The sequence below is a fragment of the Tachysurus fulvidraco genome, chromosome 11 (assembly GCF_022655615.1).
Source record: "Tachysurus fulvidraco isolate hzauxx_2018 chromosome 11, HZAU_PFXX_2.0, whole genome shotgun sequence".
In the NCBI taxonomy this organism is placed as follows: domain Eukaryota; kingdom Metazoa; phylum Chordata; class Actinopteri; order Siluriformes; family Bagridae; genus Tachysurus; species Tachysurus fulvidraco.
This window is the reverse complement of record NC_062528.1, coordinates 22,670,486-22,687,985: the sequence shown is the minus strand read 5'-3', so window position 1 is coordinate 22,687,985 and position 17,500 is coordinate 22,670,486. Positions and strand designations below refer to the sequence as shown.

General features: G+C 43.0%; 1 protein-coding gene across 7 annotated transcripts in view; it reads right to left on the bottom strand.

Moving 5' to 3' along the window:
* robo1 (roundabout, axon guidance receptor, homolog 1 (Drosophila)) overlaps positions 1–17,500 on the bottom strand; it is a 295,430-nt gene that overhangs the window by 181,111 nt on the left and 96,819 nt on the right. The window contains exon 3 of one of the 7 annotated variants that reach the window (XM_047820606.1): positions 5,562–5,648. The exons of 2 other annotated variants lie outside the window; for them this stretch is intronic. In XM_047820606.1, coding sequence (XP_047676562.1) covers positions 5,562–5,648 — 87 coding nt within the window. Of the gene's footprint in view, positions 1–5,561; positions 5,924–17,500 lie in introns of those variants that run through there. 4 more of the 7 variants (XM_047820609.1, XM_047820605.1, XM_047820612.1 and 1 more) reach the window with 4 other exon arrangements.

Here is a 17,500-nt window from a genome sequence, read left to right as displayed (position 1 = left end):
CTTTATGGATGAGGCTGGGTTCAACTGAGGAGATTTGGGTTGGAGCGCAGGGGCAGCTATGATACAGAACCCCTCGAGCAGGGAGGGGTAAGTGTCTCGCTCAAGGGTCCAACAGTGGCAGCTTGGCAGTTTTGGGGATTGAACCCCGATCCTCCGATCGACAACCCAGTGGTCTTTAAAATGAAATGCTTGTCATAATATTTTGTCTGCTTGTGTTTATGTTCTTATTGAGGAACAGTGCAGAAAATCTCAGCCATGACAAAATGATTCACTGATTCAAAAAATGATTCACTAAATGTGAAAGAAAAGAATCTAAATCATGGCAGAAAGATTGAAATCAAATACTGTATTAATAATTCAATTTCAACTGTTACGGAAAGAGCCACCGGATAGCCACAGGAGTCGATATCTGTCGAGAACGTTAGATTCACTGACTGGTCCACTGAATGCAAAAGGATAGAATTTCTGTAATTATAGAAAGGAGCAGATCTCAGTCATGACAGAATGATTCACTTATTCTGTACTGACACACTGAACATGTACTGTATGAGTCAATCTCAGTTATGACAGAAGGATTCGCTGACACGAACAACATCTCACTAGATGCAAAAAGAGACAGAAAGATTCACTGATTCATAGAATGACTCGTTGAACTGGAGAGAAGAACCTTTCATTCTAAACTGTCATCCACAGAATGACTAAAAAGAAAATCTCCATCCTTACAGAAAGATTCACTGAATCAAATACTGTTCCACTTTAAAGGGAAAAAAAATAATCTCAGTCATGACAAAAAAAAAAGATTCACTGAATCAAACCCTGACACATTAAATCCCAAAGGAAAGAATCTCGGACATGACAAAACGATTCACTTATTCAAACTGTCGTTCACAGAATGTCTAAAGAGTAAATCTCCGTCTTTGTAAGAAAGAATCACGAGTCAAACACCGATCCACTAATTAGAGAAGAAGTAAATTGGTCATGTCAAAAAAGATTTATTAAATCAAACAGACTTACTAAATGAATGAGAGAATCTAGGATGTCACAAAATGATTCGTTGATTCAAAATGTTATTCACCGAATGGGAAAGGAACAAATCTCCATCATGACAGAGTCCCTGATTCAAAGAATGACTCGCTAAATGTCTAAACGTTGTCTCTCCTCTCTCGCTAAATGACTCTCCAAAAGGATAGACTCCGGTTCTCTACGCTGAGCCACTGAATCTCCTACAAGATCCAAACGATTCGCTGATCCAAAGGGCACTAACTCATTCACAGGCTACTTTAATAAACCACCTTTGTGAGATTCTTTGCCTAATTTGGTGACTCAGTCAGTCCACTGACTGAATAATCAGAACGGGTATTGATACCGATCCGTTCACCGCAGTGACTCGTTCAGACTGAATCGTATGGACGCCGGAATTGCCAAGTCAACATCATCCGTGTCTACTTTCTGAATGAAACCGAATGTGAAGAGGGTTTGACATCATCCGGTTAACGTATCCTCGACACGACCTTTGGTATTACACTCTCTTTCCCTGACACACTCCATCTTGTTCACATCACAACAACACCTTTTAGTCATAGCTGCCTTTTTGTCCTTCTCATGAAAGAGGAGTAAAAAAACACACGGAAAGGCCGCTCTTTGTCTCCCTGCTGCTGTCAGCTGCCAAAACAAGGCTGCCGCTGTGATGAGCTCTATAAATATGATGGATGGGATATGTGGTGCTGCTGACCTCACAACACGCGCCAGAGGAGCTCGGAGCGCAGGTTCTCTGCAGATTTACAACCCACAGCATGAGATCTCACCCCTACACACACACACACACACACACACACACACACACACACACACACACACACACACAAATATCCAGCCAGGCAAGAAACGAGACACAATCTGCTGAACCCTCACACACTTCTGACAAATGTATAATGACTCATTGCAATTGTGTATTTTACACTAAAGCTGCATCCTAAATGACCTACTACACACTTTGCACTTACACGTACGCTACGCACTATGTACTCTGGGGTCTAAACGTTAGAAGGGTCACGTTGTCTCAAATGGAACACCAATACTTTTAATTACAGGAAGTAGAAACCATTTCCAAGTCCATGGTGAATGACATCAGACGCACATAACATCTTAAAACTTTCATTCATTCATTCATCTTCTACCGCTTATCCGAACTTCTCGGGTCACGGGGAGCCTGTGCCTATCTCAGGCGTCATCGGGCATCGAGGCAGGATACACCCTGGACGGAGTGCCAACCCATCACAGGGCACACACACACTCTCATCCACACACACACTCACACTACGGACAATTTTCCAGAGATGCCAATCAACCTACCATGCATGTCTTTGGACCGGGGGAGGAAACCGGAGTACCCGGAGGAAACCCCTGAGGCACGGGGAGAACATGCAAACTCCACACACACAAGGCGGAGGCGGGAATCGAACCCCCGACCCTGGAGGTGTGAGGCGAACGTGCTAACCACTAAGCCACCGTGCTAAGCGGAGTGCTGTCGGCCATCTTGAATTGTTTTCTGGTCTGGAATCAGCCCCTGGTAGCTCCGCCCCTCTTCTGCTATGTGAACAAACCAGGGAGTGTTGAAAGCATGAACACCTTCACCTTAATGCTAACACTCCACCTAACCTCCACGTTCTGCTAACATCCATCTGGCCCACACCCACCTGGACAATCAAGGGTGTGTTCCATCAACTGTGTGGTCCAATCATCCCTCAGCACCTGACTTAGAAGTTAAGCCTACTGGTTGTTGACCATCTTCATGAGAGCACAGAGAGTACACTCGCTGCTGGAGAGCACAGAGAGACCACTCTCCACTGAACATCGAAGGATTCTCGGTCAAGAGCACCAAATTCCTTGGTGTTTATCTGGCAGAGAACTTCACCTGGTCACTCAACCAACACCAGCTCCATCACCAAGAAACCCCAGCAACTTTCTGTGAAGGCTGAGGAAATTACATCTCCCTCCCCAATCCTGCTGCATCACTGTAGCCCTATGGTCCTGGAGAAACCTTTCATTTCACTGTGTACTGCGTCATCTACCTATGAACGCAATCCGTCCAAAATGATCCAAAATGCAGCTGCACGGCTTGTTTTCAACCTGCCAAAGTACCCCCCCCCCTCCCCCTGCTGCGATCCCTCTGCTAGCTTCTGGTAGCTGCACGCATCAGATTCAGAACACTGATGCTGGCCTACAAAGCCAAAAACAGACCAGCTCCCTCTTACCCCAAAGCCCTCATCACTCCTCACACTGCACCCCACAACCTCCGATCTACCAGCACTGCTCGACTGGTCCCACCATCTCTCAGGGTAAGAGGCAAGTATACTACAAGACTCTTCTCTGTTCTGGCACCAAGGTGGTGGGATGAACTTCCCCTAGAGGTCCGGACAGCCGAGTCACTGGCTATTTTCAAGCGGTGGTTGAAGACCTACTTATTCAGGAAACACTTCAACTAGCACTTCTTTCCTTATCTTTGGCATTTAAAAAACAAACAAAAAAAAAACAACCTTTGACACTTTTTCATTGTAACTTTGAACAAATGTTTTAAACTCATGGTATCTTAAGTATGTAACCTAGTGAGCAGCATTAATGTATTCAGTGTTAGAGATTTAAGCACTTATGTACGTCGCTCTGGATAAGGGCGTCTGTCACATGCTGTAAATGTAAATGTAAATCTGTATATGGTTGAAATGACAATAAAAGCTTTTTGACTTCTCCAGAATATTTTTTCCAGGAATATAATCAAGATGTCATCGAGTATCTACACTGATCTGCCCAATCCCAGATTCTATCATCTCCTAAGAACTTGATGAAAAATATCAGGTTAGCGAGAAACTACAAAAAAAAAACTTATCGCTGTTGTTACAATAAATATTCTGACACTTTCTGACCAATCATAATCTAGAATTTATCAACAGTAGGCTAAGTATCCTTATGTTACACTCATACAAACATAATTATGTAGAAACTACTGTGTGTGTGTGTGTGTGTTTGAGCGACTGTATGTTCCTCAAGCTGCTACTTCACACCCTTCAAGTCAAACTTCACACAATTCAGACAGACATAAGGACACCATATGGACGTCCAGACTCACAAAAGAGAGGCGTTTGACTTTTCCCCCTGACCCCCTTCCCCCTCTCCAACCCCGAAGCCTGGCGACTAGCCTAGAGCCTCCGTCTGTGGATGGCTTATTAGCGTGTTTAGCTCAGAGCGGCACAGGCGGGCCTGCTTAGCATCCTCTCAACCATGCTAATCATGACAAGAACAATTACACAACAGGTTGTCAGGGCTCTTCAATGCACCGAGCTCCGTGGTCCAGAATAATCAGATGTTTGCACTGCTGATCTGTCTTCCACTCTACAGAATGAACCCGGTATGGATATGGATAGCGTTGACCATGGACAAGATTAAGCTCCGAGTTCGGTGAGTCGATGGGGAATAAGAAGTGGAAAGCGACCTCGCACTCTCGACCGAGGTAATTACATCTGGAGTGAGACGGAGCCTGAAGGCAGGACACGAGCTTGCTGTGTCTTTGGGTTTATTAGAGGAAATGAGTGCATTACGAAGACATGCTCTTCACTCGGAGAGGGAGAAAGCGTTTAAGCCGAAACATTGAGGATTTTCGCTCGCGAAGCCGCGGGCGAATCTTATCTTCACGGCTAATCACGGAGAACAGGAAGGTAAATGAATACAGCTGCTCGGGTCACCATTCAAGGCCACAAGTCAAAGCTCTAAAGATTGATTCCTGTAGAATCGATGCTAAATTTAATAACGAATGAAGATATAAATGGCGGAAAACGAGCCTTTTTTCTTTCCTTTCTGAAAAGTTCACACGGATCTGCTTGAGACGGACATGTACGATTAAAACTCAACAGAAACGTCTTTACAGTATGTCACTGTTTCGGCAACCAAGATGGCTTTAAGCTCCGCCCATTCCACAATGACGTCAATCGAATGATTAACATCGGAAATTATTTCATGAACTTGTTTTCTATATTTCAGAACATTTCCAAAAAAAAAATAAATAAAAAAAAAATGCTAGAGATACTTTGAAGAAATTTCACATTGCATTAGTTAATTAAAAGGCTCTCGTATGTTCGACCGGTTGCGTCATCTGAATATTCTATATTTTCTCTGATGAATTAAGATAACAGACCGTCATTATTTCAGTGTCCTTAATGACATCATACGACAGTTCAGAAAGGCCATGAGCTCATGATAGCAAAAGTTGTTTACCGAGATCACGTAGCAGTTGTTTCCTACATCGTAACATTATCCTGTTATGTCTAGTGAGACCCCGTAATATAGGGTCGTCATGGTGACGATTTAGCTATTCGGAAATGGTTTAAAACTAAAAACAAGAAACATCTCAGTCAAACAGAACAAGAAACTATGAATCACTCATAGCTTATCTGAATTTCTGTACATGGATGCTAGTTATCGTATTTTTTTACCGCATGACGTCATTTAGGTACCACAGATGGATGCTGATGGACACCACGGATGAGTAGAAGAAGCAGCAGTAACAGTACCTGTGTATGCCAAGGTGTTGTCTTCATCATGTCCCGAGGCGGGGGCCGGCGTGACCCTTTCCTCAGCCGCCTCTGCAGGGCCCGAGTCTGTTGGGAGTAACACAGGGACTAAGACTTGCAGAGAAGAGTGAGGGCTAACAACCAGACTCCAGAAAAGAAGTCCGTTAAAGAGAATGAATCTTTGTGTCCACATTGTCGTAATCAAGGGCACGACAGGTTAGCGATCAAAACAAAAACAAGATGGCTGTTAATCCATGAAGATGGACTCAGGATCCTTGAGTGTGTATGGAATTGAAATGATAGTGTCTCCGAAACAGGAGTCTATATTCCTGTCCCAGAGCATGTGGGCAGAAACCGGACAACCCACTCCAAACACACTCACGCATCGAGTGTCATGTGTCCTATTTAGTCTTAAATACACTCATTGACCAGAGACACACCCCACTCAAGCCTTGTCAATCTGTCTAAAAGACTGACACTCTTTTCCCAGGCAGGGCCGCTTGCCGAGCGGCGAGGGGAGGGTGGGGTCGCTTGCCCCCTTTGAAGGCTAAATGTGGGATAAATCAGACCAGGCCATGCCCACTTCCATTGTGGCCCAGTGACAGGAGGTTAATTTGGGCCAGAAGCGAGGGAGTGGACGCAAAAGTGAGCCAGCTGATTCACCAGACTGTCAGAAACAAGGCTGGCATCGGTGATGGGATAAACGGCAGACAGACAGAGCGCACATAATGCTCAGTGAGGCATATAAGGGCTGTTGATGCTAAATGCTAATTCTGATCAGTACCATGGACGCTGGTATCAGGATAAGAACGAGGATGAGGACGAGCAGAGGCGTGGGCCAGCGTAGGATCATGTCCTCATGACCATACACTTTATTAATGATCTGTTTCTGTAAGCTATTAAACAACTCAATATCTGGGAATCATTTTATTATTGAATTAGCATTTTTATTAGCACTTCAGTGTGCAGGGATCATATACAGTATGTATGGAAATATATGTTTTGCCTGCAATATCGTTCTAGCATTTTAAAGTTAAAAGGGGAATGAAATGGCATTTAAACACTCCATTCTTTCACCTCGTATTGATAGAAATCTCAGAATTGATTCTTAATGAGCTTGAATGGGTTTCTACGGGAATTCTAAATCTACGCGCCTTTAAACCGAAGCACACTGTCGATCGGTGCATATAGCCATCACACTCATGTGCTTGTGGAACATCTCATCCCAGATTTATTCCCATCTTTACTGTTCTAATAACCATCTACATGTGGAACAGGTTCAAGCCTCATATTCCCAGTGAAGAGAAGTGTAAAGCTACAGCATACAGAGAAGTCCTGTACATCTGAAGCCTTCAAGCAGGAACCAACATATAGGTGTAATGGACAAGGGGTGCACATACTTTTGTCCATCTAGCGTAGGATTTGTGTTTAAAACAAACCACTTTTTTCGAGTCTACGGATGAAATAAAAAGTCGTAATGACTCGAAAAGGAATAAATACGGTGCCTTATATATATTTGACGTGATATTTGATGGAATTTTTTTTTCCCTTGACTGAATTCACAATAGTAAAGACAACACGGAAAAAATTCTGCATTTTTATTCCTCGGACACAAACACGATGCTGTAACCAACATTATCACAGAAATCATCAGACAGATGGCACACAAGTAATGACTTTTTTGTTTATGTGTACAAAAAAAAAGCTGTTTGTGTGATGACACCGTTATAAGTATGATATTGCATCATGTTAGACACATTATTATAATCACTGAGGTAGTCAAGATCCTCAGCGAGAGGAGAATAAACCACTCCACTGCTCGTAGACCGTCGATAAGGGAATTTCTTTTAGATAGAAATCATCTCTAAACTTCTCTCATCTTCTTATCTACATCGTTATCCTCTTTTTTTTTTTTACTCCTCCGAATCCAACGATGCGGAAAACCGAGTGCTCTGAGTGCTTTTTTTTTTTTTAAGTTCATAAAAAAAAATGTAATTGAAATGTAGAGATATTTTAGAAACATTTACACCATAGAGGAGTTTCAGTAGTTAGCATTTAGTCTGCCGGAGTGAGCTGCGAACATACAAGCTTCAAAATAAAATCTGCTCGGTAACACGATCGATACGAATGTGCCAAAATTTAAATAGTGATCTATATACAGAGGGGGGACACGGTGGCTTAGTGGTTAGCACGTTTGCCTCACACCTCCAGGGTTGGGGGTTCGATTCCCGCCTCTGCCTTGTGTGTGTGGAGTTTGCATGTTCTCCCCGTGCCTCGGGGGTTTCCTCCGGGTACTCAGGTTTCCTCCCCAGGTCCAAAGACATGCATGGTAGGTTGATTGGCATCTCTGGAAAATTGTCCGTAGTGTGTGAGTGTGTATGTGAGTGAATGAGTGTGTGTGTGTGTGCCCTGTGATGGGTTGGCACTCCGTCCAGGGTGTATCCTGCCTCGATGCCCGATGACGCCTGAGATAGGCACAGGCTCCCCGTGACCCGAGAAGTTCGGATAAGCGGTAGAAGATGAATGAATGAATGAATGAATGAATGAATCTAGATACAGTGTAGAATCTCTGTATATGTTTAGTCTTTTTTCCCCACAGTTCAAAAATTTCATTTCCTCCCGTCTTTATTGCGTCCGTGTTGACGATCGGACGTCTTTGTCTCGTCTCACTCCACAGAGGTGTTCATATGAGGCTCATGTGACTTTAAGAAATTGTAGTACGATATCAATATTTCTGTTTTTATCTACAATACTAGAGGTGACAGTAAAACTGGTTCTTTTTCTCCACACAGATGTTTGTACCTTCAGAGTAAATGTCGATATCAAACCCATTTCTGTTCTCTGAGAAGCTCCGAGTTCTCGTTCATCTAAAAAGCAGCTCAGATTTATTTCTCTTCAACACTAAAACTCAGTGTAAGATTATTAACAGAGGAACGACTCATTTTAGATCAGACTCACAGACACGACATCTTTCGGTTCTTTATACCGAGTGAAAACGTCCCGTACGTCTCTGTTCGTCATCTTACTGGTAAAAGGGGTTAAAGTGTGTAGATCGATATGTTTTTTCTATACTTCTTTTAGAGAAACTTTTAAAAAACAATACAATATTATAATATATTGAAACCTGAACTTTTTCAGCACTAATAATTTACAAGAAATCTGACAGTCTGACGACGGGGATTTTAGCCGTAGTTCACCTGAACCTGGATGGAACGAGTTACGAAGAATCCTAGTGAACTTAAAGGTGCGGTCTCCGATATTTGAGAAACGCTTCAGAAAACCGAGTCGGGACGACAAGCTAAACAAAAATCAAAACAAACGTGTATCCAATGAGCAGAAAGGGGCGTGTCTTGTCAGTATTGGCGGAGAGAGTGTTCGGTGCGCGTGTGTGACGTTAGCAGGAAGCGGTTTTATTTCCCGAGTCAATAACTCCTGAGCTAAACGCTGTTACTACACAAATAACACCTCTTTTCTATCGTAGTAATGTAGAGACGCAGCTACAACCGCGTTTTGTGTAGTAACAGCGTTTAGCTCAGGAGTTATTGACTTGGGAAACTCCAACCTGTGAATATGTGGCCAACTTCCTGCTCCTTCAGTTCTCTCCAGCGCTGGAAAGCTGATCCTATATTAACACGTCCTACTTCTTGTCCTTATCGTAAGTCTTTCTTCTCTTTCTTTCTTTGTTTTTATCCTCCATGTCAATGTTAAAACCGCTTTCTGCTAACATCACACATGCGCACCGAACACTCTCTCCGCCCATATCGACAAGACACGCCCCTTTCTGCTCATTGGCTACACGTTTGTTTTGATTTTTGTTTAGTTTGTCGTCCCGACTCGGTTTTCTGAAGCATTTCTCAAATATCGGAGACCGCACCTTTAAAGTAGAACAGAACAGTGAGAATGTATAACACTAGATAATCTAGCTAGCACAGTGAGGTGAAAGTTCATCTACTGACTACCGATCGCGTGGTTGTGAGCACCGCAAAGGTATCACAGAAACAAATCGCTTGCAACATGACGTTTAATCCATTGACACGTGTGCTGTGACTTTCTATTCCTCTTTTAATCCCTCGCTCTTTTCAACCCCACTGGATATCTGGTGTAGCAGCCAAATCTTAGATGAGATCCACTTCACAGTTCTATAACAGGTGGTGTACCCAGCTGCCCTCCGGGGCTCACAGGCCAAAAGCCGGTGTGCCCCAAATCCAAACTGCCCCATTACATCCCCCCATACATCCCCTCCTCTCCCCTCCCCTGGTGACTCATTAAACCCAGCCATGTGCGGCGATCTGGCTTCTCCTTATGTAGCCACAGAAAGGGCCGATTCCAAATTTCCAATTAGCTTGAAAGCCGTGATCTTCCCCTAGGACACGGACTGAATGCAGGAAGCTCGTTTATTATCGATCCTGACTTAAATAGGTAGCAGAGGTGTGGCTCGATCGTGAGGACAAAGCAAGAGCACATGAAACTAATTTAGATTATTACCACAGTTTATAAAATAACCTTTACACAATTTATCAGACGTCAGAGAGGAAGATGGATGTGACGTTTTTTACCGGGATGAGATTTAAGCCCTATTCAGACCAGATTAGTTTAACACGAGTCTCTTGTATTTATTTTATCCATATTCAAATCCGTTAATTGAGCGACAGAAATCGAACCCTGTCCAAACAGCACGTTGCTGTGCTTCCTGTGAACCGCGTCAGTCGGCGTTCCTCACCCTCACACACCTCAGCACACACTCCACTTTTACTGCTGCATTGCAATCTGTTTGTAAGACACACACACGTCCTCTTCACGTGTGTCTGGTGATGAAGGTCTGCACCGGGAGCTCTGTGCGTCTCTGTGGACATGATTAGTTACAGCTTCACAGAATAGAACTAGGGGGAGATTATGTGCATGTGCTCAGGCATCATAACAAGGGGCAACTCCGAGAAAGTGCTCTCTGTGGGGCAGCAGTACAGAGAAATGCACTCTGATATTAATACTGACTCTAATATTAATACTGACTCTGACACTAATACTGACTATGACACTCATACTGACTCTGATATTAATACTGACTCTGATATGAATACTAAGTCTCATATTAATACTGGCTCTGACACTCATACTGACTCTGATATGAATACTGACTCTGACACTAATACTGACTATGACACTCATACTGACTCTGATATTAATACTGACTCTGATATGAATACTAACTCTCATATTAATACTGGCTCTGACACTCATACTGACTCTGATATGAATACTGACTATGACACTCATACTGACTCTGACACTAATACTGACTCACACTAATACTGACTATGACACTCATACTGACTCTGACACTAATACTGACTCTGACACTAATACTGACTATGACACTCATACTGACTCTGACACTAATACTGACTCTGACACTAATACTGACTATGACACTCATACTGACTCTGATATTAATACTGACTCTGATATGAATACTAAGTCTCATATTAATACTGGCTCTGACACTCATACTGACTCTGATATGAATACTGACTCTGACACTAATACTGACTATGACACTCATACTGCCTCTGATATTAATACTGACTCTGATATGAATACTAACTCTCATATTAATACTGGCTCTGACACTCATACTGACTCTGATATGAATACTGACTATGACACTCATACTGACTATGACACTAATACTGACTCACACTAATACTGACTATGACACTCATACTGACTCTGACACTAATACTGACTCTGACACTAATACTGACTATGACACTCATACTGACTCTGACACTAATACTGACTCTGACACTAATACTGACTCTGATATTAATACTGACTCTGATATGAATACTAAGTCTCATATTCATACTGGCTCTGACACTCATACTGACTCTGATATGAATACTGACTCTGACACTAATACTGACTATGACACTCATACTGACTCTGATATTAATACTGACTCTGATATGAATACTAACTCTCATATTAATACTGGCTCTGACACTCATACTGACTCTGATATGAATACTGACTATGACACTCATACTGACTCTGACACTAATACTGACTCACACTAATACTGACTATGACACTCATACTGACTCTGACACTAATACTGACTCTGACACTAATACTGACTATGACACTCATACTGACTCTGACACTAATACTGACTCTGACACTAATACTGACTATGACACTCATACTGACTCTGATATTAATACTGACTCTGATATGAATACTAAGTCTCATATTAATACTGGCTCTGACACTCATACTGACTCTGATATGAATACTGACTCTGACACTAATACTGACTATGACACTCATACTGACTCTGATATTAATACTGACTCTGATATGAATACTAACTCTCATATTAATACTGGCTCTGACACTCATACTGACTCTGATATGAATACTGACTATGACACTCATACTGACTCTGACACTAATACTGACTCACACTAATATTGACTATGACACTCATACTGACTCTGACACTAATACTGACTCTGACACTAATACTGACTATGACACTCATACTGACTCTGATATTAATACTGACTCTGATAACTCTCATATTAACAGTGGCTCTGACACTCATACTGACTCTGATATGAATACTAACTCTCATATTAACAGTGGCTCTGACACTCATACTGACTCTGACACTAATATTGACTCTGACACTAATACTGACTCTGACACTACTACTGGCTATGACACTCATACTGACTCTGATATTAATACTGACTCTGATAACTCTCATATTAACACTGGCTCTGACACTCATACTGTGATAATAATACTGACTCTGACACTAATACTGACTCTGACACTAATACTGACTCTGATATAAATACTGACTCTCATATTAATACTGACCTTGATACTAATACTGACTCTGACACTAATACTGAGTCTGATATTAATACTGACTCTGATATGAATACTAACTCTGGCACTCATACTGACTCTGATAATATTACTGACTCTGACACTCATACTGACTCTGATATTAATACTGACTCTGATATGAATACTAACTCTCATATTAATAGTGACTTTGATACTATTAATGACTCTGTCATTAATACTGACTCACCCGTAACGACTCTGATACGAATTCAGACTCAGATACCAATACTGACTGACATTAATACTGACTCTGATATTCTTACTGACTCTGACTAATACTAATACTGAATCTGATATTTATATTGACTCTGATATTAATATTGACTTTGATGCTAATACTGACTCTGATATTAAAACTAACTCTGACAGTAATAACGACTCTGACACAAATTCTGACTAATATTAAAACTGACTCTGATACTGACATTAATACTAAATATTAATAATACTTAATACTGACTCTGATACTGACATTAATACTTAATACTTAATACTGACTCTGATATTGATACTGATATTCACTTGACAAGGTCTCGTGTATTATTCCGTGCCATAACCCCAGGCCAGTCGTTGATATTTTATTAAATATATGTGTAGCTTTCTGCTGCCGTACGTCCTTTAGTACGACTTGTGCTCAAACGCTTGATTACGAAGTGTCCTTTGGTGTTAAGTTTTATCTGGAGCCGTGGACGTCACTGCACAACTCACTGACTCAGACGCTAAATTCATCCTAATCGCTGGGTCAGGTCCGAGCGATCCCACACTCTGACTTAAGGCAGCACACTTCTTCATTTTGCATAATCAGCCACAGATATACAACTTGCTTCTTCTTCGCTGTTCTTGAGACCAAATATCATTCGTCTGATCGGTGATTGTGGTTGTCTAGTAAGGATACTTACTACTTACATACTGATACTAAATCTCATGCAGATACTGACTCTGACTCTGATACTTACTTACATACTCATGCTGAAACTGACTCTGATACTGACTCTTTTACTCATGCTGAAACTGACTCTGATACTGACTCTTTTACTCATGCTGAAACTGACTGACACTTACTCTTGTACTCATGCTGACACTACCTCTGATACTGAGTCTCATACTCATGCTGACACTGACTCTGATACTTACTCTTGTACTCACGCTGACACTGACTCTGATACTGAGTCTCGTACTCATGCTGACACTAACTATGATACTGAGACTGGTACTGATACTGACTCTGAGTGTGTCTTGTACTGATACTGACTCTGAGTGTGTCTGGTACTGATACTGACTCTGAGAGAGTCTGGTACTGATACTGACTCTGAGAAAGTCTGGTACTGATACTGACTCTGAGTGTGTCTGGTACTGATACTGACTCTGAGAGGGTCTGGTACTGATACTGACTCTGAGAGAGTCTGGTACTGATACTGACTCTGAGTGTGTCTGGTACTGATACTGACTCTGAGAGTGTCTGGTACTGATACTGACTCTGAGAGAGTCTGGTACTGATACTGACTCTGAGAGAGTCTGGTACTGATACTGACTCTGAGTGTGTCTGGTACTGATACTGACTCTGAGTGTGTCTGGTACTGATACTGACTCTAAGAGAGTCTGGCACTGATACTGACTCAGAGAGTCTGGTACTGATACTGACTCTGAGAGAGTCTGGTACTGATACTGACTCTGAGAGAGTCTGGCACTGATACTGACTCTGAGAGAGTCTGGTACTGATACTGACTCTGAGAGAGTCTGATACTGATACTGACTCTGAGCATGTCTAGTACTGATACTGACTCTGAGAGAATCTGGTACTGATACTGACTCTGAGTGTGTCTGGTACTGATACTGACTCTGAGAGAGTCTGGTACTGATACTGACTCTGAGTGTGTCTGGTACTGATACTGACTCTGAGAGAGTCTGGCACTGATACTGACTCTGAGAGAGTCTGGTACTGATACTGACTCTGAGAGAGTCTGGTACTGATACTGACTCTGAGAGAGTCTGGCACTGATACTGACTCTGAGAGAGTCTGGTACTGATACTGACTCTGAGAGAGTCTGGTACTGATACTGACTCTGAGTGTGTCTGGTACTGATACTGACTCTAAGAGAGTCTGGCACTGATACTGACTCTGACAGAGTCTGGTACTGATACTGACTCAGAGAGTCTGGTACTGATACTGACTCTGAGAGAGTCTGGCACTGATACTGACTCTGAGAGAGTCTGGTACTGATACTGACTCTGAGAGAGTCTGATACTGATACTGACTCTGAGCATGTCTAGTACTGATACTGACTCTGAGAGAATCTGGTACTGATACTGACTCTGAGTGTGTCTGGTACTGATACTGACTCTGAGAGAGTCTGGCACTGATACTGACTCTGAGAGAGTCTGGTACTGATACTGACTCTGAAAGAGTCTGATACTGATACTGACTCTGAGCATGTCTAGTACTGATACTGACTCTGAGAGAATCTGGTACTGATACTGACTCTGAGTGTGTCTGGTACTGATACTGACTCTGAGTGTGTCTGGCACTGATACTGACTCTGAGTGTGTCTGGCACTGATACTGACTCTGAGTGTGTCTGGCACTGATACTGACTCTGAGTGTGTCTGGTACTGATACTGACTCTGAGAGAGTCTGGCACTGATACTGACTCTGAGAGAGTCTGGTACTGATACTGACTCTGAGAGAGTCTGGTACTGATACTGACTCTGAGAGAGTCTGGTACTGATACTGACTCTGAGAGTGTCTGGTACTGATACTGACTCTGAGAGAGTCTGGTACTGATACTGACTCTGAGTGTGTCTGGTACTGATACTGACTCTGAGTGTGTCTGGTACTGATACTGACTCTGAGAGAGTCTGGCACTGATACTGACTCTGAGAGAGTCTGGCACTGATACTGACTCTGAGAGTGTCTGGTACTGATACTGACTCTGAGAGAGTCTGGTACTGATACTGACTCTGAGTGTGTCTGGTACTGATACTGACTCTGAGTGTGTCTGGTACTGATACTGACTCTGAGAGAGTCTGGCACTGATACTGACTCTGAGTGTGTCTGGTACTGATACTGACTCTGAGAGAGTCTGGCACTGATACTGACTCTGAGAGAGTCTGGTACTGATACTGACTCTGAGAGAGTCTGGTACTGATACTGACTCTGAGAGAGTCTGGTACTGATACTGACTCTGAGTGTGTCTGGTACTGATACTGACTCTGAGTGTGTCTGGTACTGATACTGACTCTGAGAGAGTCTGGTACTGATACTGACTCTGAGTGAGTCTGGTACTGATACTGACTCAGAGAGTCTGGTACTGATACTGACTCTGAGTGTGTCTGGTACTGATACTGACTCTGAGTGTGTCTGGTACTGATACTGACTCTGAGTGTGTCTGGTACTGATACTGACTCTGAGAGAGTCTGGCACTGATACTGACTCTGAGTGTGTCTGGCACTGATACTGACTCTGAGTGTGTCTGGTACTGATACTGACTCTGAGAGAGTCTGGCACTGATACTGACTCTGAGAGAGTCTGGTACTGATACTGACTCTGAGAGAGTCTGGTACTGATACTGACTCTGAGAGAGTCTGGTACTGATACTGACTCTGAGTGTGTCTGGTACTGATACTGACTCTGAGTGTGTCTGGTACTGATACTGACTCTGAGAGAGTCTGGTACTGATACTGACTCTGAGTGAGTCTGGTACTGATACTGACTCAGAGAGTCTGGTACTGATACTGACTCTGAGTGTGTCTGGTACTGATACTGACTCTGAGTGTGTCTGGTACTGATACTGACTCTGAGAGAGTCTGGCACTGATACTGACTCTGACAGAGTCTGGTACTGATACTGACTCAGAGAGTCTGGTACTGATACTGACTCTGAGAGAGTCTGGCACTGATACTGACTCTGAGAGAGTCTGGTACTGATACTGACTCTGAGAGAGTCTGATACTGATACTGACTCTGAGCATGTCTAGTACTGATACTGACTCTGAGAGAATCTGGTACTGATACTGACTCTGAGTGTGTCTGGTACTGATACTGACTCTGAGAGAGTCTGGCACTGATACTGACTCTGAGAGAGTCTGGTACTGATACTGACTCTGAGAGAGTCTGATACTGATACTGACTCTGAGCATGTCTAGTACTGATACTGACTCTGAGAGAATCTGGTACTGATACTGACTCTGAGTGTGTCTGGTACTGATACTGACTCTGAGTGTGTCTGGCACTGATACTGACTCTGAGTGTGTCTGGCACTGATACTGACTCTGAGTGAATCTGGCACTGATACTGACTCTGAGTGTGTCTGGTACTGATACTGACTCTGAGAGAGTCTGGCACTGATACTGACTCTTAGAGAGTCTGGTACTGATACTGACTCTGAGAGAGTCTGGTACTGATACTGACTCTGAGAGAGTCTGGTACTGATACTGACTCTGAGAGTGTCTGGTACTGATACTGACTCTGAGAGAGTCTGGTACTGATACTGACTCTGAGTGTGTCTGGTACTGATACTGACTCTGAGAGAGTCTGGCACTGATACTGACTCTGAGAGAGTCTGGCACTGATACTGACTCTGAGAGTGTCTGGTACTGATACTGACTCTGAGTGTGTCTGGTACTGATACTGACTCTGAGTGTGTCTGGTACTGATACTGACTCTGAGTGTGTCTGGTACTGATACTGACTCTGAGAGAGTCTGGCACTGATACTGACTCTGAGTGTGTCTGGCACTGATACTTACTCTGAGTGTGTCTGGTACTGATACTGACTCTGAGAGAGTCTGGCACTGATACTGACTCTGAGAGAGTCTGGTACTGATACTGACTCTGAGAGAGTCTGGTACTGATACTGACTCTGAGAGAGTCTGGTACTGATACTGACTCTGAGTGTGTCTGGTACTGATACTGACTCTGAGTGTGTCTGGTACTGATACTGACTCTGAGAGAGTCTGGTACTGATACTGACTCTGAGTGAGTCTGGTACTGATACTGACTCAGAGAGTCTGGTACTGATACTG